The sequence below is a fragment of the Miniopterus schreibersii genome, assembly GCF_964146895.1.
Source record: "Miniopterus schreibersii genome assembly, chromosome: 18".
In the NCBI taxonomy this organism is placed as follows: Eukaryota; Metazoa; Chordata; class Mammalia; order Chiroptera; family Miniopteridae; genus Miniopterus; species Miniopterus schreibersii.
In genome coordinates, this window is record NC_138121.1 from 25,668,039 (window position 1) to 25,691,132 (window position 23,094).

Here is a 23,094-nt window from a genome sequence, read left to right on the forward strand (position 1 = left end):
AGGTGTTGGGCAGACCTTCTTGAGTTCATTTGTGATGCTGCTCTTGCCCCAGGATCCAGCCTCCTGTTTCCTGTGCTCCGCAGAGTGCTGGCCTCCTCCTGGCTCCTCTAGGCACAACCTTTGCCCACGCTGTGCCCTGCCTGGGGTTTTCCTTTCCTCCACCTTCCTGAGTTAACATCTGCTCATCTGCTCTGTCTTTCATTTTCTGAGCATCCATTTTACTAGGAAGCCCTCTCCCCTCCTGCACTGGCTCTGCCCCCAGGCCTGATGAGGACAGGTTTTTCCCTCTTTGAATCATCAATCCTTACTATGGTTCAAGATTCAAAAAGGTACAAAAGGATGCTCCGTAGGAGCCTCTCGCTGCCTCTGTCTTCAGCCCCCGTCTGAGGTGTGCCGCAGCACCGAGCATTTGCTCAGCTACCACCAAAAGAAACAGTGTAGTGTTAAGAAGCAAATGCTCTCCCTGGCCAGGTAGCTCAGCTGGTTAGAACACCATCCCAACAGGCCAAGGTTGCAGGTTCAATCTCTGGTCAGGGCACATACAAGAATCAACCAATAAATACATAAACAACAAGTCAATGTCTTTCAAATCAATCAAAAATTTTTTAAAAAGCACATGCTCTGTAACCCATGCCTGAGCCTTCTAACTGCTGCCCCCTTAGGCTGTCCGCACAGTCACCTGTCTTTGGCAACATACCTATTACTCACCGCTCCCTCTAGTCCTAGTGTGGCTCCCAGCACGAGGCATTGAGAACTTCCAGGCAGCTCAGAACTTGCCCCATCTTCCCTCCCTCCCTCCCTCCCTCCCTCCCTCCCTCCCTCCCTCCCTCCCTCCCTCCCTCCCTCCCTCCCTCCCTCCCTCCCTCTCTTCCACAAACATTTTTAAACACCTTCTATTTGCCAAGCACTGCGCTGGGCACTCAGGTTTGAGTTGGGTAAGACCAGCCACTTCCCGCTGAAGATGATGGTCCAGTGCTGGAGGTGGACAAGTGGGGCAGCAGTGAGCTGGGCAGAGGGAGGACTGGAGGTCTGGGTGCTCAGAGTGCTGGATTCCTTCCTGGGACCGATGGTGGATCAGTTTCCTTTGGGCTATTGCAACAAATAACCAGACTTGGCACATAAAACAACACATATTCTCTTACAGTTCTAGAGATCAGAAGTCTCACATAGGCCTCAGTGGGCTAAAAATCAAGATGTCAATTGGACTGCATTATTTCTAGAGCCTCTAGAGGACAATCTGTTTCCTTGCCTTTTTTTCCAGTTTCTGAAGGCCACCTACATCCCTTGACTTGTGGCCCCTTCCTTTATCTTCAAGGCCAGTAACCATATCCCTCCAGTTTCTGCTTCTGTTGATATATGTCCTTCTCGGACCCTTCCGCTCCCTCGTATGAATAAGGACCCTTGTGATGATATTGGCCCACCTGGATCATTAGGATCATCACCCCATCTCAAGATCCTCAACTAAGTCACATCTTCAAAGTCCCTCTAGCCATGTAAGGTCACATATTCACAGCTTCCAGGGCTTAGGATGTGGATGTTATTTGGAAACACTATTCAGGTTCAGCTTATCTCTTGCTCCCACCATCCTCTCCCTCTACTCTGCTTGGAAGACCCAGAAAGTCATGTTTCTCTGTTTTCTTCCATCTGCACAACACACAAAGAAGTTTTCCTGCATTTTTATAGAGCAGTGACTGGAGGTGCTGGCTGGGGAGTCGGCCAGTTCAGCCGTTTCTTCATCTGTAGACAGGGGTGAAAACCACAGCTACCTCAAAGGGCTGCCGTGATGATTAAATGAGATTGTACAAGTCAAGTGCTGGGCAGGATGTGTCTGTTATATCTGCTGAATCATTGGTATTGATTGCTGTAGCTGGGGCTGTATTGTTCTATCATCATCACGATCTGTTAGCTGGTTTTGGACGCCCATTCATTGTTCATTTCCCTCCCTTTACTGTCCAACTTCTAGAAAGACTTGGGAACACCTGCTGCCCCAGGCCTTACCCTCACCTCCTCCGGGAAGCGGAAGGAGCCTTCCTGCTTGGACTCCCACGGCTCTCTCTGGAGCCCCAGGAACTCCCTGCCTGATGCTTGGCCTGTGAGCCATGGGCTTTTCTGTCTTCCAACATGGTGGCCCCTTAAGACCCCCGTGGGGTTGCTCTTTGAATGCCTCTCCCAGCCAGGGGTCCTCTCAGAATCACCTGGGGCTTTTAGGAACCTTGATGGCTGGGCCCCCCTCCTCAGCTGGCCTGGGGATAGGCCACGGCAGGTATATTTTTACGAGATCCCAGTGGTTCTCCAATTTTGGAGTCCCTGCTGTCATAACCCTCGCTTTCAGGAGGGGGAAACTGAGGCAGCCAAGGGGTGGTGTTGAAGAAATATATGTTCATATCAGTCGTTAAACAGGGAGGCAATCATTGGAGTCTAACGCAGTCAATGTTTGAAGTGAACTGGATCTTGGAGCCTGGTAGAAGGGAAGGGAAAGCCCAGTTCTGGCTCGGGGAGGCTGGTCCACTCCCAGTGCCACCTGCTTGTTTTCTCAGCCAGCTCATCTCTCAGCGATGTCATGTTTGCCCTGTGCCATTCCCTCTGGAAGCCTCCACTAGGTTAAATATTGGCGCCGAGCTGTCTTTGCTTGGTGAGAACACTCTAAGATGTTCTCATTCCAGACTATTTCCTCCGAGCTCAGGAAGGTCCCTGCCCTGGGACACCAGTGTGGGTCTGTTTGCCATGGACAAACAATACTTTGGGGATCACAAAGCAGGCACAAAAGGTCACGTATCGTGTGATGCCATTTGTATGAAATATGCAGAGTACTTAAATCCATAGAGACGGGCAACAGATTGGTGGTTGTCAGGAGCTAGGGGGTGGGGGAGCGACTGATAATGGGGATGTGGCCTCCTTCTGGGGTGATGGAAATACATTAGAACTAGATAGAGGTGGTAGTTGGACAACACTGGGAATGTGCTAATGTCCCTGAACTCTTTAAAATGGTTAATTTTATGTTATGTGGATCTTATCTTAATAAAAAAGAACTTTAAAAAAGGAGACACAAAAGAGAAGAGAGGGGTGGTTTCCTCTGAATCGGGTTTGGCAGGAAGCAAGAATCAGGGGTGCCCCAGAGAGCACCTGACCTCCATCAGGATGTGCCACTCGTTACCAACGGAACATGCTGTGATTCAAATCTGACACATCTACAAAGTATGTGTGCTTAAGGGAGTGAGAGGGCCACATGTGAGCATCCTGTGCAGAAGTCCTCCCCATGCAGGCAGGGCACAGAGGCTCCGAGCTCAGTCCTGGGCCCAAGGGGTCTGCCCGGCCCGCCCCACCCCCTTTACCACACAGGCCTCTCTCCCCCGCTTGGCTGGCTCCCAGTGCCTGGACAGCCCTGCTTTCAGAGCCCACGAATCCTGAGGAAGGGTGGGAACTCCTGCTAGTCTCCACCCACAAGGGCAGGGGAGTGGGCTCTTTCATATCCTTGTTGTTGTTCTGGATTTTATTAATGGTGGCAAAATATATATAACATTTACCATCTTAACCATTTTAAAATGTACAGTTCAGCATTAAGGACATTCACACTGTTGCACAACCATCACCACCGTTGGTATCCAGAAGTTTTTCATTGTCTCTAACTGAAACTGTCCCCATTATATATTAACTGCCCGCCCCCTCCCGCAGCCCCTGGAAGCCACCGTTCTACTTCTGTCTCTATGAATTTGTTTATTCTAGAGACCTCATGGAAGTGCAATCATACAGTATGTGTCCTTTTGTGACCAGCTTGTTTCACTCAGATAATGTCCATGTTGTAAAGTGTGTCAGAATGTCCATCCTTTTTAAGGCTGAATAATATTCCGGTGTATGGATAGACCACCTTTTTAAAAAAATGTTGTCAATGGACCTTTTCTAAAAAGTTAAAATATAGAGAAATTGAGATTAGTGTCAAATGCAAATCAAGGGGGATTTTTAAGAACAGAATTCACAATTTTCCTACCTATAGTTACAGCATTTATTAAAAACACATAGATTCAAATATTTATGCATCTTCTAGACCCCCTTTGTGGAATCCTTAACCTCTCAGAGAAACACAGGAAATATCAGTCCCCAGCGAGACAAGGTCACAGAGAGATGCTATCTCCACTGGAGTGGGGACACTACACCCCCTGGGTCCCTCTGCTTCTTTAGTTGCTGGCATTTGTAGAATATTTACTGAACACACCTGTCACATGTGAGGTACATTTACAGAGTTGGGTTTTGTTTTTTTTTAAATTCTTCAAAACTACCCGGGATACACAGACTGTCATCCCTGCTTACAGGGCTGGTCAGTGACAGGGCAGGATTTGAACCCTGGTCTGTGCCATTCCAACCTCTGCACTCCCTTTGTTGCGCTCTGCTCCTTCCTGTTCTTGAGTTTCCCAAACATAGCTGAGCCACCCAGGCAATGTCACCATCACCGTGTTTCCAACCAAGTGCTGGAGGTCTGGTCCCCACAGCGCGCCCAGAGCCGGCATTTACTGGGAGGTCACAGTGGGTCTGGGCTGCATCACTTACAGTACTTGATTCTGCAAAAGCATGACCGGGTAGGCATCGTCACTCCCACTTTGCAGGTGAGGAACTTACAGTCGGGTAAACTGAGGCTTGTGACTGACGGCATGTGTTCAGTCCGGCGGAACTGACCGGGCGTGCATTCCCAATGGTGTCCTGAGCTCTGATTGACAGAGGCCCGGGGAGCGGCCCTGGGAGGACCAGACACTGGCCCCACCTTCAGGAGCGGCTGCGCTGTGAGTGGATAAAGGCATTTCCATGATAACCACTTGCTGGCGACTGTGTAGGTGACATCAAGGGGAAGCTAGGATGCCGAGGGTAGAGCAGGCTGACCAGTCTGGTCGGGGGGGATGTCAAGGCAGAATAGCCCCTCTATCTCAAAAGCAGAGTTTCTCCTCCTCAGTACTTCGGAAATTTTTGTTCCAGATCATTGCTCGTTGCGGGGGGCTGTCCTGTGCATTGTGGGGTGCTGGGAAGCACGTCTGCCTCTACCCACCAGGTGCCAGTAGCACCCAGTTGTGATAACCAAACATGTCTCCAGACGTTGCCAAGGTCTCCTGGGGGTAGGGTCGCTCCTGGCTGAGGACCCCTGCCTTAGGGTGTGGGTGGCAGCCACGAAAACGTACCTGGGACTACTTCAGGGCCACTGAAGGGGTGCATTTCTGGGGGACACAGGACTCTTCCAGTGGACAGCATGTGTCTCATGGGCCTAGGAAGCAGGATTTTAGCTAGGCGTGCTCCTGCCCCAAACAAGACCAGGGTTCAGGATTCTGTGACGGAGGCCATAGGGGACAGGCATGAGGTGGGGTCTGCTCAAGCCATATTGAAGGCTGCTGGGTTTCCTTCCTGAGAGCAAATGTAATCCCTCCATGTGTTTCAAGCATGTGTGTGTGTGTGTGTGTGTGTGTGTGAATGAGAGAGAAAGAGAGAGGTGGGGGAGGGGGAGAGAGGACTGGATTTAGATTTTCCAGGGTCCCTCGGGATGCTGTACAAAAAGTGAATCAGGTGTGGTCAAGGCCAGAAAGAAATGGCAAGACCCAGACCAGCCGTGGGGGTAGGTCCTGGAAGCCCAGAACGCCTCCGTCTGTGGTGTGAGCGGGAATGGAGCGCTTTATCTGGTTCGATGGAACCAGCTCTGAGAACAGAAGAAACGTCTGTGTCATCCTGTGAGGCACGATTGTCTTCAAAGGGAATCTCATGCAGTGACCGTAACCGTGACTTAGCGAAAGCTCACAGCGACAGAGGCGCCTGTTGAATGGGCTGTGTAATCCCCGCTGTGTTTCCTGGTCACTGGCCTAAGTGAGCAGCAGCCCCAGGGATGGATGTGGTTAGCAGAGCATTTCTAAACAAGTGAGGCGCTTGGGAGATGCCGTGGGGGGGGGGGGGGTGGCAAGAAGAAAAAGAGGAATTTGCCACCTCTGTTCCAGCTAAAGGCAGCGGGAAGAGGTTGGCCGGTGCCCAACAACCTGGTAGAAAAGGAAATGATGATTATCATGTCCTGGGTATAGGGATACTCAGAATAATTTTGCAAAAACACTTCATGTTTTCATGATCCTCAGGTCTCCTCTGTGTTATGCCCTCTCATGCCCTCCAGGTTTCATATGTCTTCTCCCCAGGCCCGTCAGACGCCCAGAGCTCAGTTGGGCTCCCCCTTTTTCTTGGGCTGTTCCAAAGGACTCATAGAACAGGTTGTGATACCCCCCTGTTGCCCTCAAGGTGCAATCTCTACAGTATGCTGCATGCTTGACTGAGAATCCCAGAAATTCAAGGTTCAGGGTTCTAAACATGTGAACTGTTGCCCTGCTCTGTCAGCGTTGCAAGTTCCAATTCTGTTAAATAAAATTGCTTAAGTATCGTAGCCAATGAGGTTTCTCCGAGGCATAATTATTGCTAAATGATTGCTTAAAAAACAGATGCATCAGTGTTAGCCAACAACTGGAAACAACCCAAACATCCAACAACAGTAAAACAGATCAATTGTGACATGCAGTAGTCCCCCCTTATCTGCTGGGCATGTGTTCCAAGACCCCCAGGAGATGCCCAAAACCTTGGATAACACGAACCCTATAAATACTGTTTTTTCCTGTACATACATATCTTTTCACATAAAGGAGTCACTTTATGACTTTTTTGTTGTTGGTGGTGGGTTTTTGGGGGCATATCTGAGTTACTGGCATCACTACTCTTATGCTTTGGGGCCATTATTAAGTAAAATAGAAGTTCCTTGAATGCAGTCACTGAGATACAGTGACAGTCGACCAGAGAACCAAGACAGCTGTAAGTGACTAACGAGCGAGGAGTATACACAGTGTGGATACACTGGACAATCCGTGAATACACTGATTTATATCCCAGGCGGAATGGAGTGGGCTGGCATTATATTTCATCACACGACCTGGGACAGAGAGCAATTTGAAACTTATAAATTGTTTATTTCTGGACTTTTCTATTTAATATTTTTGGACCATGGTTAACTGTGGGTAAATGAAACCATGGATGGGAGGGGGGGCGCTATGCTTATTCAATGGAATAGTATACAGCCATAAAAATAAGCAGACCATTGCTACCTGCAACGTCCTGCATGACTCTCACTAGCAACGCTGAATGAAAGGAACCACATGTGAAAGAGCATGTGTTACATGTGACCATTTATATAAAGTTCAGACTCCGACAAAACTAATCGATAGTGACAGATGACGATGGCCGTCACCTTCAGGGGGCGGTAGCATGCAGGAGCCCCTGGGGGCTGGTAATGCCTGCTTCTTGATTTGAGGGCTGGTTCTATGGATCAGTCTGTGAGAGTGTGATCTGTACAGTCATGTGCGCTTCCTATGTGTATGTTATATGTTAAAAAGATGCGTCGGCACAAAACCTCAACTTCCTTAACAGTGATCCTGCTTTTTTTTGCAGTTTGATGAACAATGTGAGCTGAAAGCCATCGAGAAAGAGAAGATGGTGGCAGCTCTGCCACCCAAGGAGGCGAGCAAGTACCGCAGAGAGGATTTGGCCGAAGCGTTTCACGTGAGAATTGGATTTGCATTCGATGCTGGTTGTGGGAAAGTTTTTAGATGCACCTGAAAGCTGCTTTAGAATTCCGTGCTATCAGACATTTTTATTATCATTGTTATAAAGAAATACTGTCGACATTGAACTGTCCCCTTTCCCATGTGGAATATTATCAACACTGATGTCAACAGAGCCACCCTCATGCGGCCCTTCCCAGAGATGGGCGCCCCCAGGCACTCAGTTACATGTTTCTCTTGATCAGAGACACAGAGAAGCCGTAGCCCATGAATCCGGGTGTTTTGACATCAAAGCTCAAACTCTTAGCCATCCCCTATTCACACCCTTCATCTTTTATCATCCACAGTGTTGCTAATTCCAGAAACTAAATTCTCACAAGTTTCTCGAGTGAATTTGAATTCCAAGCCAGTGCAAAACTAAAAAACAAAAAAAAAAAATCCCACAAAAAAAAAAAGACAAAAAAACACCCCTCTCCATGGAGCTCTCTTCTGAGGCTGAAGGATGTTGCCTATTTCATGTTTTAAATTTTCCTTACCTAGAAAACTGAGCAAACATGATGCTGTGTTTGTGTGTTCACTCGTAACCCACTACACTTGGGGAAAGCAAATAAAAATTCACTAATAAGAGGGCACGTGCTACAATTTCAAGGAAGTTGGATCTCAGCGTTTCATGCTCCTCTTTCCTTGAGAATAATTTAAAAGTCTGTTTAAATTCAAGTCCTGCTTGTTAGTATTAGGAGAGGGGAAGGAAATATTTTTTGCCCTATCTAGAAAATACGTTTGATTTTCTTTCTCTATTAAAAGGAACCTAGAGATCAATTCAGTTTTCCCTGTCACCTCTACCGCCTGGGAGAGCTGTCCTGTCAACTTTTTAAAAACAAGGATACCTTTGCTGCAACCAGAACAACAAACTTTCCTTACACAATTACTGACTCAAATGAGCTATTTCAACGTGAGTTTGGCTAAAGAGCTTGAAATTGTATCAGGCACAGTGTGTGCGCGATGTAATAATTTTAGCTAGTATTCTTTCTAGGAGCAGGCTTTTCTTCTGTTGGTTGGTTGTTGTCTTTTTTAATTTTATGTTTAACCATGGTAAAATGCACAACATAAAATTTCCCATCATAAGCATTTGCAAGTGTAAGTTCAGTAGTGATGAGTGCATTCCCATGGTTGTGCAGCCAAGCTCCAGAACTCTCTTCACCTTGCAAAACTCTGCACCCACTGAAGAATAACTCCACACTGCTGCGGCTTCCACCTTTGGGCTCTCGAGGCTAATGCTGCTATAAACACACAGCACAAATATCTCTCCTAGATCCACTTCCAGCTCTTTTGCTGTATCTACACCCAGAAGTGAAATCGCTGGATCCTGTGATAGTTCTATTGTAATATTTTGGGGAGATTCCATCCTGTTTTTTACACTGGCTGTACCGTTTTTACATTCCCAAGGCCTGTTTTTTTCAAGTAGAGAATGTGTTTCTGCATTTCCCTGCGACAGTTGCACTTGTGGACATTTAGGCCCAGGGTTGTTTTTCCCCGCTGTAATTGTAGGGCAGGAGTGCGGTCTAATTGAAAAAGAGCTGGTCTCTCTTAGCCCCTATGTGCTTGCAGCCTTTGATCACGCAGGTGGCTGCTCCCAGCGTGGGGATTCTGTGGCCCGGGCCCCTCGGTGTTTGCTGGCCCACCCGTGAGCTTGCTCTTGACTGTGTCCTTCCAGGTGGACTTGCAGAACGGGCTGTCGGAGTTCTCGGTGACGCAGCGCAGGCTGGTCCACGGCTGGAACGAGTTTGTCGCTGACAACACGGAACCCATGTGGAAGAAGTATCTTGATCAGGTAGGACCGTGGGCCTCATTCCTGCAACTGTAACGGGAGGGCGGCCAGTCCTTCATTCTTTGCATGTTCACTGAGGGTGGCCTTGGACCAGTCCCAGGGCGTGGGGTGGCCGTCCTACAGAGATAAGAGAGGCTCCCCTTCACGCAGGCTGCTCTCAGCCAGCAGAGGGACAGCCACGACTACATCACTAACCACCCAGGCGGCCATGATCAGCAATGGTAGTTACATTCATAGAGGGTTTTCCAGCTGGTAGGCACCATGCTAACTGGGTAAGTAAGTAAACATTAGCTCACTTTATCTCCCTCCTAATCTCCATTTTGACATGAGAAGGGTGACTGTAAAGGCATGGAAATATTTCTCCAGGCTGTGTAGGGTTGCCAGACTTAGCAAATAGAGACACAGAATGTCCTGTTAAATTTGAATTTTAGATAGATAAACAAAAAATAATCTTTTAGCATAAGTAGATCCCAAATGTTGCATGGGACCTACTTCTACAAAAAAAAAGGGAGGGGGGGGTGTTTATCTGAAATTCAGATTTTATTGGGTGTCCTGTTGTTTATCTGGCAACTGCAGCCCATGGTCACACAGCCGTCAGTGGCAATGCTGGGCAGTGAGCCAGGTGCCTGGCTCCAGGGCCCCTGCAACTTGTTCATGCTGTGGTTGGTGCAGGCAGGGTGCTGAATGCAGAGTGCACGAATCAGATGCTTGGAAGCCACTAGAAAGAGGAAAGAGAAATTTGAAATAGACACGGCTGCAGGTTCCAGTCTAGAAGTGAACATCCCCATCGCCCACCAGTAGTAGTTCAGAAAGCCCCAGTTAGCAGGCAGAACTTCCCAGATACCTGAAGGCATTCAGATTGCCTTGGTTTCCCCTCCCTGGCCTTCTGGGCCCCTTCTCCGGTCCTGATACCCCCCACCCCATCCAGCCTGGAGCTGCCTTCTGTTGGCTCAGCGTTTAAAGCTTTCTTGATTGGTTGGCTCAAGGGCAGTCACAGCACTCCTGCAGCATCGCCGCCCTCCCCTCTCCTCCAGTCCCCACCGCCTCATTAGCTGGCTCTCAGTGCACTGGGGATGTCTGACATTGATCCATGTTGGCAGCAAAATAGTCTTCTGGGTGCAGGTGGCCCTGGTTAGCCCAGAAGCTTCCTGGAACCCCAGTGTTGGAAGGAGGCGGTGGAGGTTCCTGGAATTTGGAGTTCAGGGAATGAGGTTGACACACTGTCTGTGGAGAACACTTTCCTCCTCAGTTCTGCCCTGCCTGCCCCTTCCACTAGGACCCACTCCCACAGTTCCCCAGCCTTCCTCCTTCCTGCCTCTGCCCTGTCAACACCTCCCACCAAGGGCTCTCCTCCAGCCTCCAGCCAGGGCCTTTCCAGAAATAAAATCTCTTTATAAGAGGCGGGGATATGTTTACTCACCTTAACCTTCTCAGTTCAGGGGTCCATCTGTGGGAATCTTTGCACGATTAGAAGGCGGCTCCTAATGGCTGTGTTTCATTCCCACCCCCTTGATGAGTACAGAGAGCCCATCTGCCCTCGCTTATTAGCTCTTCACATCCGCTGAGCACCTGTCATGCACTGGACATTGTGCTTCTCCTGTGTGTCTCCTCCAGTGACGGGGAACTCATCACTTCACAAGGCAGCTCTACTTCTCTAGCTCAGGAGACTCACCATTAGGAATTCTTACCTGAGCATGACCCAAGACATGCTGCCCTGGAGTCATGAGTTAGGCTGTCAGGGTTCAAATCCCTCTTTTCAGCCTCGGGACTTTGAGCAAGTTATTGAACTTCCTTGAGCCCCAATTTTCCCCATCTAGAAAATAGGACTAATAAGCACTGTTCTGAATTTTACATAAGAAGAAGCTTTGCCCGCACTAAGTTGCTCAATAAAGGTTGTCCCACCCCCGTTCCATAGCTATAAGTTGGCCCTGATTGGAGCGTAGCAGTTAAGTGCACAGTCTGACCTCCGTGAATCCTTGGGAAATTCAGTTTCTTTCATAGCCTCTGGTTGCTCACATATCAAGTGGGAATAAGCCCAGGAACATGCGCCTAATGGACGTTGGTGGTTTTTATTGTTACTGTTTCTTCCGTGAATGACCAGTTCCCCTGCACAGTGAGGTTGCAGCAAACCCCTTGCTGCTTGTCTCCCTGTGCCTGCGAACTTAGAAGGGGGTCCACGAGCCAAGAGGGGTCTGATTATCCATGGCCAGAGCAGCACTGCTGCCACATGGTGTGTTCTTCCCGCTGGGTCTGTCACCTGTTTGCCGTGGGACCCTCAGGAAGCCAATGTCAAAGAAAACCCAGTGGGGACATTTCAAGCGGAGAACCATGGGTGGCGATGGCCCTTCTCCCCCAGCCCTTGGCCCACTGTAGTTGTTAGCCTGGAATCCTGTCTGTAAGAAACTGCATCACACATGCTGCTGCACAGTAAGAAACCCAGAGAACCCAGGCACCTGCTTTAATGTTTCAGTTTAAGAACCCCCTGATCCTGCTGCTGCTGGCCTCCGCCTTGGTGAGCATCCTAACGAAGAACTATGAGGACGCCGTCAGCATCGCCATGGTGAGTGCGCCCCCCGGGGAGCAGCCCCGGCCCCCAGACCCTGCTGCTTGGGTTTGCCGAGTGTTTGCTTATTTATTATGCAAGGAAAAAACGAGTTTGGCTGCAGAGAAAAAGGTAGAAAATGCAGCAGAAAGAAAGGAAAGCAAATCCACCTCCCTATGGAGGTGTCCTGGTTTATTTGGCCATTGCTCCTTGGTGGACACCCAGGGGGCTTCTGTTCTTTGCTGTTGGGACCCTGTTGCAATGAGTTCCCCTCCCAGGACTTGGGATGGAATTGGCTCGAGCTGCCTGTGCATGCGGTACAAAGAATAACTGTTTATAATCTGTTACCTAGAGAGGACCACTGAACACCTATTTAAAATAATAATTTTTTTAATTTCGGTGGAAAATCACATAATAAGAAATCAATGATTTTGAAGTGAACAATTCAGTGGCATTTAGTACATCACAATGTTGCACGACCACCACCTCGATCTCGTTCTAAAACATTTTCAGTGCCCTAAATGGAAGCCGCACACTCATTAAACAGTCACTCGCCCATTTCCCCGCCTTGGCCCCTGACAACCACGGGTCTGCTTTCTGTCTCTGTGGATCTACCAGTTCTGGATATTTTCTATAAATGGAATCACATGATATGGGACCTCTTATGTCTGGCTTCCACCGAACACCTTTGGATAGATGTCATCTGGCTTCCTTTTATCTGTCAAGTACTCTTTTAAAATACAAAAACAGAATCATTCCACGCTATGCAATTTGCTGCTTCTGTTTAAAAGGCTGAAGTTAGATCCACATCTTCTGATGTGGACTCGTGTGTACAGTATGTTGTTGAGTGAAAGGGCAATTTATAAAAGAATATATCTGTACTATAGGACCCTATGTTATAAATGTGTCTCTGCAGAGAAATCTAGAGGGCTGCCCCAAAATGTGAACCTCTCGTGGTGGGATTTGGGGTGATTTTTTCTTTTTTTTTTTTGCCTATCTCTTTTCTAAGTTTCTGCACAGTACACTTATTTTGCATGAAAAAAGGGAATATTTTGAAAGACAATGACCTCCCCTCACCTCCCGTGGACACTCTCGATAGCTGCGTAGATGGGTGTTAATGCCCTTCCCGTTTGATCCCTAGGCCGTGCTGATCGTGGTCACTGTCGCCTTCATCCAGGTGTGTACTTATTTCTGGAGGGCCGGGTTGGGGTGAGCCGGGCATGGTGGGAGCTCTGTGGAATTCCCACCTTTGAACAGCATGTTTGATGTGTTTCCTGTCAGGAGTACAGGTCGGAGAAATCTCTAGAAGAGCTGACCAAGCTGGTTCCTCCCGAATGTAGCTGGTAAGTCAGAGACCCCCTGGGACTTTTTGGTTCATCAGAGGAGCCAGTGGGCTGGTGGTTGGTTGAGTTGGGCAAAATTTGTATCCCTTGTAGTGTAACAGGAGAACCATGTGTTGCTGCAGTTCTGGCCTGGTCTCCATCCTGCCAGTGGATTACCTGTGTCCTTGGGCGTGCCGTTCGACCTCTCTGGGCCTGCATTCTGTCATTAGCATCTAATCAGGGTGCCTAGCCTGGGGGCCGTGGGCGATGGCAATGGCTTCAGGAAGAGGGTGGCCCGTGAAACCTGTCATACACTGCAAAACTGTGCGTTTTTCCAAAAGAAAGCACGTAGAGGTTTCAGGGGACTCCCAAAGGGTGGACTCGGGGCTGAGACGCGGGGCTTTAGCCGGCCAAGGCATCAGGACATTGGTTGGGGCGGGACGACATGAGGAATGAACTCTGGGTGTTTGCTCAGCAGCCCTCCAGCCTCTCTCCTGCGCAGACATTTCCACGTTGCTGCTTGTCAGCACGCAGCCCTTACCAAAGATGTTTAAAAAGGAAAAAGGCAAAAATACCTGTCAGTACCTCATGGGCATTTCTGCTTAGTGCAGTGCTACGCGGCAGAACTTTCTGGAATGTCCTGTACTCTGCGCTGTCCGGTACAGCATCACTAGTCACATATGGTTACTGGGGACTTCACGTGTGTCAGGGCAAGTGTTCCATGATCTGAGGTGTTTTGGAAGGACTTCAACATACAGGAACTATTTTTCTGAAGGATAATTCTTGGGAAAGAACCTTAGCATATATTTGAGTGTATGTGGCACCACTGAGCCACAGGTCTGGCGGATAGAAAGAGCTGGTGAGATAGAGTCCCACCTCTCAAGGAATCAGCAGGCATGTGTGTGTGTGTGTAACATAGGCAGAGATGGTGAGTAACAAAACAGACAAAAAGAGCATAATGTGGAGGCGTGAGAGAGGCTGAGTCAATTCTAGAAGGGTCACTGGGGGCAGTAAAGATGTCTGGGCTTAATAATGGGATGACCAAGGCTGTCAGAAATCCAGGTGTGTGATGTGAGACATAGTCATGTGAGCAAAGGAAAGCATAAATGATTGATGTGGTTTAACGATCTGATCTTAAGCTTAAATATCAAGTCTTGACCTTTTAGATGAATAGATACATTATTGATATCCTCAGAAGTTTTGCTTCTAAAAGACATTTTATTTTCAAAAGCAGCAGTGGCAGGCAGCCTGGTAGAGTTGAAAGAGCACTGAAGATATACAGCCTCACTCTCTGAGTCTCCAAGGCCTGTTTTACAAATTAGGAGAAACACTTGCCATGCAGACCCTTCCTGTATTACCTCCATCCTTTGTGCAGTCATTAAGTATTTATTGAATGCCTACCGTGTGCTGGGAGAAATAGTGCTGGGGCTACAATTGGTGAATAAGATTTTGGAGCGCAGCAGGTACATTAAAGCCAAAAGACTCCCCCAACACCCAAAGCCACACAAAAATGAAAACAAATAAAAACCGCACAGAGATGCAGTAGTGACTGGTGGAGGGGTGGGGACAACTTTAAATAGCTGGCGATCAGGCCACCCTGATCTGACATTTAAGGAAAAGCTGATGCTTAAGTTGAGGCCTGAGAAAGAGAAGGAGCCAGCCATGGGAAGAGCTGAGGGAGCAGCAGGCGTATATCAGATAGGTGCTCTTGGCTACAAGGAACAGAAAACTCAGCTGCACAAACCACAAGGACATTGTATTATCTCATGGCAAGGGATCTGAGGTGGGAGGCAGTGGGGTTAATTAATTCAAGATGGCACCAAGGACCTGGCCCTTTTATTTCTTTACTCTGCCATCCTTAGCATGTTGACTTTGTTCTCTGGCTAGTTCCCCTCATGATTCCAAGATGACTGCCACAGCTCCGGGCATCACTGCCAGACATGAAAAGTCAAACGGAAGAAGAAGCTGTGTGTGTGTGTGTGTGTGTGTGTGTGTGTGTGTGTATTTACAGATACATGAACCCCTTCAAATGTCCACTCATGTCTCAGGCCAGTGTTATAGACTGTGCCTGTGCACAGGAGGTGAGATCACGCCAATGATCTCAGCCAGTTAGGGCCCATCCCTAGAGCACACAGTTGTGGGGGCAGGGTGGATACCTGAACAAGACTGAATTCTGTTATCAAGGAAGAAGGGAATGTCTGCTCCAGTATTCAGGGTCACCTGAGACCTTGAGACTAGAAAGAGTTGGGTGTGTTCAAGGGCTGGCTGGTGTGGGGAGGGAGCAGCAGGAGGTAAGGAAGAGGCAGGTCCAGGTCAAGAGGGCCTTAGCAGGGCTTTTGGGTTTGATTCCAAGGTCATTGGAAAGCCGTTGGACAGTTTGAAGCGGGAGGGAGTTCTGATCTGATTTGTGTCTTAAGAGCTGTCCGTCTGCCATGTGCAGGATGGATTAAAGGAGGCCAGAGGGGAGGCCGCTGCAGCGTCCGCTGTGGTGGGGTTCCAGTTGGAACCTGTGCACAGAAGCACACCCCCTGTCTAAAGGGGGATGGCCATGAGGAAGGGTCATGGCCCTGTGGGAAGCTGGTCCTGGGCTTCTCGGACCCTTAAGATGCTCCTTCCGGCTCGGACAAGGCTCTGCCATCCCTGAGATCTCAAGCCAGCTCTGCACACCTGAGCGGTGTCTTCTCTGAGGGTACAAGCTACTGGCTCCACTAAGGGAGCTTTAGAACCGCTGACCTAGCCCTGCAGAAGCTTCTGGAGGCCAAGTGGCCCAGCCTTGTTTCCCGGCAGAGTAAACAGTGAAAGCCCCATGTTTCAGATGAGGGCCAGGGTCTCCCAGAAACCACACCCTTTTCCAAAAAATCTTTTAGGCTCCATGAATTTAAAAAATAACACCACCACAAAGGCACAAAGGTTTGTCCATAACTGAAAGAGGAAGTGTGTTTCTATCTTTGCTCAAATTTATCAAAGTGCATAAAGATGGCATGTCAACACGGTGCTTTTGCTTTTTACCATGTCAAACACAGCATAAGAGAAGGGAAACTCCAGCACCTGCTCGCCCGAGACCTGGTTCCCGGAGACATCGTGTCTCTCTCAATCGGAGACCGGATCCCTGCAGACATTCGTCTCACTGAGGTGAGGGGTCCTCCACCCTGGTTGATGGGATAGGCACACACTTAGCTTACCAGAGGCAGACATTCTCTCACGCATGCACATGTGCACGTACACATGCAGGCACACATGCACGCACATGAAACAAACACGTCAGGGAGTTAGCAAACAAGCTCATTTTGCCCTGGCTGGTTTGGGTCAGTGGTTAGAGCATTGGCCCGAGCACTGAAGGGTCACAGATTTGATTCCCAGTCAAGGGCATGTACCTGAGTTGCAGGTTTGATCCCTGGCCCCGGTTGGGCGAGTGTGGGAGGCGACCAATTGTTCTCTCTCTCTCATATTGATGTTTCTCTCTCTCTCTGTCTCTCTCTCTCCCCCTCCTTCCCTCCATTCCACTCTCTCTAATGGAAAAAATATCCTCGGGTGAGGGTTAACAAAAATAATAATAACAAATCTAATTTTAAGCACAAAGCTCTTCAAACTGTATTTCATAAATTAATTACTCTCATTTTAACTCTAACCCTAACAAATTTTGGTTGTTGACTCTAGTTGATAGCAGGCAGCATCAGCAAATGGAACTGGGGTGGCGTCAAGGAACGAGGCAAATGTTCCTTCTAGAAACAGCCACAGTGATGTCAGAAAGAGATGCTGTCAGACTGCTCAGGAACCAGAAGGGAGCCAGAGCCGGTGGAGATAAAAAGTAGCACAGTTTTGGGGACACGGTTGCCCAGTTTGGGGACACGGGTGTGGGCAAGCTGCTTCCCCAGCCTCTGGGCCAGGCCACGCAGCTTCACAGCACAGCGCCCCAGGCGCTCCCCGATAACCCTGCACTCTCAGCAGAGGTTAAATCAAGTTCAGAGGGATCCGTTGACAGGAGCCATCTATTTTATGATTCTTTTCAAGAATGCTTAAGAGTTGTTCAAAGCTTCTAGTGATAAAGGATTAAGCGCAGGTTATCTGCCCGATTTATTTATTTTCTCGGCAATGGCAGGATTAATGGCATGCTGTTAAAAGGGTGGCGGGGAGGGCAGGGGGTGGAGAGAGGTGAAGAGCCAGGAGCCAGCCCCTGGGCCTGTGTTTCCAGCATTCTGGCCAGGCTTTGAAGTGGAGGCGGGGGCCAGAGGGCCTCGGCCTTTCCCTCCCCTCTGCCCTAACTTTCAGATTTCCAGACAGGCCAGGGGTGGGGGGAATGGGGGGCTGGGGGCATTCTCTCAGGCTCATGCGGGTGCCCCTTCCTGCACCAGAAGTGATTCCTCACCATCCACCCTTCCCTGTGCCAGCATTCAGTGTGCAGGTCTGGGGCACTTGGGGCCCATTAGAGAAACCATTGTCCCCTGGGAAAGCTGGGAGACTAGTCTGAAACATTGTTCACTTCTCCACCGAGAGGGGGCTCTGGCTCCCAGTGTGGGGGTTCCAGAGGGACAGGGTGGGTCCTGATGGTGGGCAGCCCAGCGGTAAGGAGGATTCTGCCACAGGTGCTATGGAGAGGCAGTGCTCCAAGTGGTCAGTGCCCTGAGGCTGGGTGTCAGCCTGGCTTCGAACCTGATGCCTCTCATTCACAAGCTGTGTGACCTGCAGCAAGTTACTTAGCCTCTCTGTGCCTCAGTTTCGCCTCTGTAAAATGAGTGGGGCTGGGGAGGGGGGTAATGCCCAAAAGGTGGTTGTAAGGATTAATTGACTTCATAGATGCAGAGTACTCAGAATGGTGCCTGGCATCAGTGAGTGGTGGGTACATGTTGGATGTCAGAGGGCCCTGGGTTTCAAATCCCTGCCCAGCACCTCCCAGTGTGTGACTTTGAGGGAGGGATTGGCCCCTCCAAGCCTCGGTTTTCTCATCTATCAAAGGGATTAATGTTCATTCCTACCTTGCAGGGTTATCATGAAGAAACAAGCTAAGACCTTCAGCCTGCTTGGCATGATGCCTGCTAGGGGTTACCAGTGACCAAATATTAGCTACTGATTTTATTGTCTGTCATTACTGGTCGCTCCAACAGTTCTTTGAAACAATTTTTTAGACCCCAGATAACGTCCTTATAACTCAACTGGTTTTCTTCCTGCCCTGCTTATATAAATTAAATTATATCTGGCTGTTGACACCACGAGGGTTTAATCCAAGCTACCAGCTGTGAACACTCTACCAGTTTCCTTTTTGGTATTTTGCAACTCTGTTGGACAATCAATAGCTTTGTGTATTCACCGTGGAATAGTTTTATCAGCTCTTAAGCTCTGAGATCCAGGAGAGCTTATATACATTTTGAAGCCACTTAGGGCCAGGAAATAGCAGGTTCAAGCAAGCTCTTAAAATAAGTAACCCAAACACCTGCCCTTTTTGCATAATGTGTGGGCGTCAGAGGGCATTATTTTCTCTTTCCAGAATTAAAACAAAGGCTGAGGCCTCTGTGAAGGGCTGACCTGGGGCAGCCAGTAGAGCAGGGCCACTGCTCTTTCTTTGTCCTGCCATTTCTAAGTGAAAAGGGAATTGAAAGGAACCTGTCAGGACTCCAAGTAATGCTTGTCTCTCTTATCTGCACCTGAGCAGGAAGTGACAGGGAGCTCCCAAGCCCTGTCTTCAGGCTGAGCCACCTCCTTGGTAGCCACTGGTATTATGTGATTCTCAAGAAATATTTCTTGAACACCTGCTCTGTGCCAGGGACTGTGCTGAGTGCTGAGGAGGCAGTGAAGAAAATAGACCTGATCCCTGTGCTCATGGGTTTATAGTCCAGACTGACAGACAGACTACATCTCCTCATGCCAGGTAACTTGTTCAGTGACTGCTGGGGGAACTTGAGGGAAAAGTACAGCAAGTTCTGGATTTCCTAACCAGAACAGACTGGCCTGGCCTGATGCAGTCACAGAGGGCTTCCTGGAGGCACTGGCTTTTGAGCCGACCTAGAATGAACACAAATCAGCTGTTTTAGGTAGAGGAGGCCCAAGCTGATGCCTAGCTCTGACCTAGAAGCCAGAGGTGGTGCTGCTTTTAACTGCCTATGGTGTGTCCATGCGGAGGGCCACCACACAGTAGGGCCATTTCTGCCACTTGAAACCCTCTCCCACCATTGTTTCTTGGCTCTTCTCATTCCTGAGGTCTCGGCTCACTGTCCTCTCCCACCCTGCACTTGTCCTTCCCCAACCTCTCTCAGGGGCCTCCTCTGTGCCCTGCCTGCCCCGTGATTCATCCCAGTGTAACTCATCCCCTCTTCTCCGCCCCCCCAGCCCCCAAGACTGGAGTGTAGGCTCCCTGAAGGCAGGGGGTCTTCCTGACTTGTTCACTGGGTTCCCAGAGCCCAGAAGAAGACCTGGTCCATAGCAGGGGGCGGATGGACAGATACCGCCTCCGGTCCAGGGTCTCCACACCCACACCCCTCTCCCCCGCATCTCCTGCTTCTCTGGCTAGCTGTCTGGAGGGAAGTCACCTTTGTCTCATCCCTCTCTTTCATTCCTCACTTTAAGAAAAATAGACTTTAACTTTCAGAATAGTTTTAGATTCACTGAATTTAAGAAGATAGTATAGAAGATTCCTCTATGTCCCACACCCAGTTTCCTCTGTTATTAACGTCATATGTTAGTATGGGACATTCCTTACAATTAATGAACCAATAGTGATACATTAGCATTATCAATATAATGACTACTGTTAACCATTAATATGGTTATTTTATTAATATATTAATATGATTGCATATTATGTTGTGATATAATGTATTTTTATATATAAATATATATAAGGGTCACACTTTTTTCAGATTTCTGCATTTTTTCCCTAATGTCATTTTTCTGTCCCAGGATCCCATAGTACATTTACTTGGTGTCTGTGACAGTTTCTCAGACATTGCTTGTTTTTGATGACCTTGACGGTTTTGAGAAGCACTGGTTAGGTGTTTTGTAGACTGTCCCACAATTGTGATTTGTCTGATTTTTTTCATGATTAGACGGCTGCTGTGGGTTTTGGGAGGAAGACCATAGCGGTAAAGTGCCCTTCTCCTCACGTCGTGTCAAGGGTGCATGCAGTGACCATGGCTCATCACGGCTGGTGTTGACCTTGATCACCTGGCCGAGGGGTGTTTCCTCACGTTTTTACTATGTTGCCAATTAGTAGCAGTTCTTTCTGTGAAGCATCCTCATGCTTTGGCAACTGGTGTGGTCACTCCAGCTGAATCTCCCCCTATCTCATCCGCACAGCCTTCGTAGGGCCTCTTCCCAGGCTCCGTGTCCACTGAGAACAGTGGAACCTGCAATGGCTCCCTGCTCCCCATGCATCAAGACTAAACTCTGCCTCTGACCACTCGTGATCTGGCCCCCCTTCCCCATCTCAGACTGTGCTAAAAAGAATGGAGGGTGCACCAGGATCCGTCTGACACACCTGAGCCTTTGGGCCTTGGGCAAGTTTCTTAAGCTCTCAGAGCCTCAGTTTTTTCATCTATAAAGTGGGAATCAGAGCAGTCTTTTCCATGGAATAATTGTGAATGTTTCATGAGAGAATGGAAATACTCTGCGAATGTTCACTATTATGATGTCAGCAGTATTATTTCTTCTCTGAATTTCTGTTCCACTCTAATTTAGCACCGTCCTATGTAGTACCTTCCATTTGTCTCACCTACAGGGGTCTTTTTCTCCAAAGTTCTTGAAGCAGAGCCTGACTTAAAATTCTTTGGGCATATAATAGGCATCCATTGAAATCTTATTGAACTGACCAGTTAAGAAACTGGGCAAGCAGGTCACATTTTAATTAGTCTTTTTTAATTAGTCTTTCTTTAACTAACAGTGTTTCTTAGATGTGAACAAAGTTAGGTACAAATTCCATCTACTTCAAACATACATACAACTGTAAACCTGAGCAAATTTTCAAATAAAGTACGACATATCCAAATTATTGTTACTTCCTATTAAACAGTGTTTTCTGGGAGTGAACTCTCTGTGTGCCATTGGGCTGCGGTGCCAATTTCTGCTGCCCAGGGCCTCTGGGTCAGCAGCCTATGGTGCCGGGTGGCTCAGTTCTCCCATTTTTTCTTTCGTTGTAGGTTAGGAGCTGCCCCGATTGGTCATTTGACTTTCCCTTGATGTCCTGGGGATTTAAAAAAAACACACATGCAAACTCTAGATCCTTCGGTGGTTGTGTTTGACTGGATTTAGATAAATATGTATATTGGCTCCAACGGGCCAGGAATTTTTCGTCTCTCACTTAATGAGAGTTTGGAAGCAGAGTGTCCGTGGAACGAAGGCCTGGCCTTCTCCAGCCCCATTCTGCCTTCCCTGGTGTGGTCATCCCCTTGATGCTTGGAAGGTGGCTTCTGGAGCTCCGGCCACGAGAGCGACAGGTAGGCAGAGAGAGCGAGGAAGGTGAGGAAGGCCAGAGGGGGGCCGTCAGCTCCACTATCTTCAAAGCTCTCCCCCAGGACTACGGTGACTTCTTACGTCTTGCTGTTATCTCTTTGTGGAGACACTGAGCTACGAGGGAGGCTGGGGAATGGGGTTGTGTGCTGGGGCACAGCCTCACTCCCAGCACTGGGGGGGTTCTGTTAGGAACGGGAGGTGGGCACTCCATAGACAAGTGGTGGCCCCTGCCATCTCGGGGACTGGGATCCCAAGGCACTGGGCATGTTTTTAAAAGATTTATTGAATTCTAAAATTTTGAAATCATGGAGAACACCCAGGCTCCTATTTGAGAATCGCTGATCTAGCAGTTGGTGTCTCTAAGTTGGTTTTACATGCTCATGTAATAGGGTCCGGGGGGGGGGGGGGGGGGGGTCGGGCCCACCCTAGAACACTTATCTCCTCAAATGTATCTGTTCCAGTTCTGGCCACAGGAGACTCACCTCTTGAGTGATACCTGCTGGGTCTGTGGTCAGCTTGGAAGATGGTTGAGAGTGAAGTATTTGGAAGCAGAGCCTTGGTTCAACCTCTGCTCTGCCACTAAGGAGCTGTATAGCCTTCAGCAAGTGCCTCACTGTGCCTCAGTTTCCCCATAGGTAAAATGGAGAAAATAATAGCATCTTCCATGGGGGGGAGTGAGGCTTAAGATAAGCCTTGTGACACGCTCAGTGCAGGGCTTGGTACATAGTAGGTGTTAAAGAAATGTTGGCAGCTTCCCCTTCTGGAGTGTGTGTGTGACCATGTTTCTGGTGTTGGCGTAACCTTAGACCGTCGCTGAACAACCTGCCTCAGTGATGCTCAAACCACACAGGTGATCTGGGCATCCCCCAAGGTGGGCAGCACGTGGAATGTTAGGCGAAAAGCACAGTTGCTTTGAAAGGCATATTCTAAATTAACCATTGCCTAAGGTTTTTAAAAAACATTATATTAAAGTTTAAAATAATATAAAAGAAGGTACAAGATTTCATGCTTTTCTGAGAGGGGCCAGGCGTTCAAAGCTTTTCCGATTCTTGAGGCATCTCGGGTCGTGTTCTGATGTTTGTCCCCCGATTTCGAGGCATTCCGTGTTCATGGTCTGTGGCAATGGACACGAAGGTGATTGACAGCGTCGGTGCTGTTAAAACCGGCTCACGGGGGAGGGGACAGGTTCCACTGCCTTTCCCTCTGCTCCCCAGGTCACAGACCTCCTGGTGGACGAGTCCAGTTTCACAGGAGAAGCTGAGCCTTGCAGTAAGACGGACACCCCACTGACAGGCGAGGGGGACCTCACCGCCCTGAGAAACATCGTCTTCATGGGCACCCTGGTCCAGTACGGGAAGGGGCAGGTACGCCCTGGGGCGCCCGGAGGCCTCGGCTTCTATCGAA

The 23,094-nt window shown here is 48.8% G+C and overlaps 1 protein-coding gene across 1 annotated transcript in view; it reads left to right on the top strand.

Annotated features, from left to right (window-relative positions):
* Positions 1-23,094, top strand: part of ATP2C2 (ATPase secretory pathway Ca2+ transporting 2) — a 52,470-nt gene that overhangs the window by 5,815 nt on the left and 23,561 nt on the right. The window contains exons 2-8 of the mRNA XM_081119591.1: positions 7,447-7,557; positions 9,274-9,390; positions 11,858-11,947; positions 13,071-13,106; positions 13,211-13,272; positions 16,275-16,383; positions 22,905-23,054. Of these exons, the coding sequence (XP_080975717.1) occupies positions 7,447-7,557; positions 9,274-9,390; positions 11,858-11,947; positions 13,071-13,106; positions 13,211-13,272; positions 16,275-16,383; positions 22,905-23,054 (675 nt within the window). The remainder of the gene's footprint in view (positions 1-7,446; positions 7,558-9,273; positions 9,391-11,857; positions 11,948-13,070; positions 13,107-13,210; positions 13,273-16,274; positions 16,384-22,904; positions 23,055-23,094) is intronic.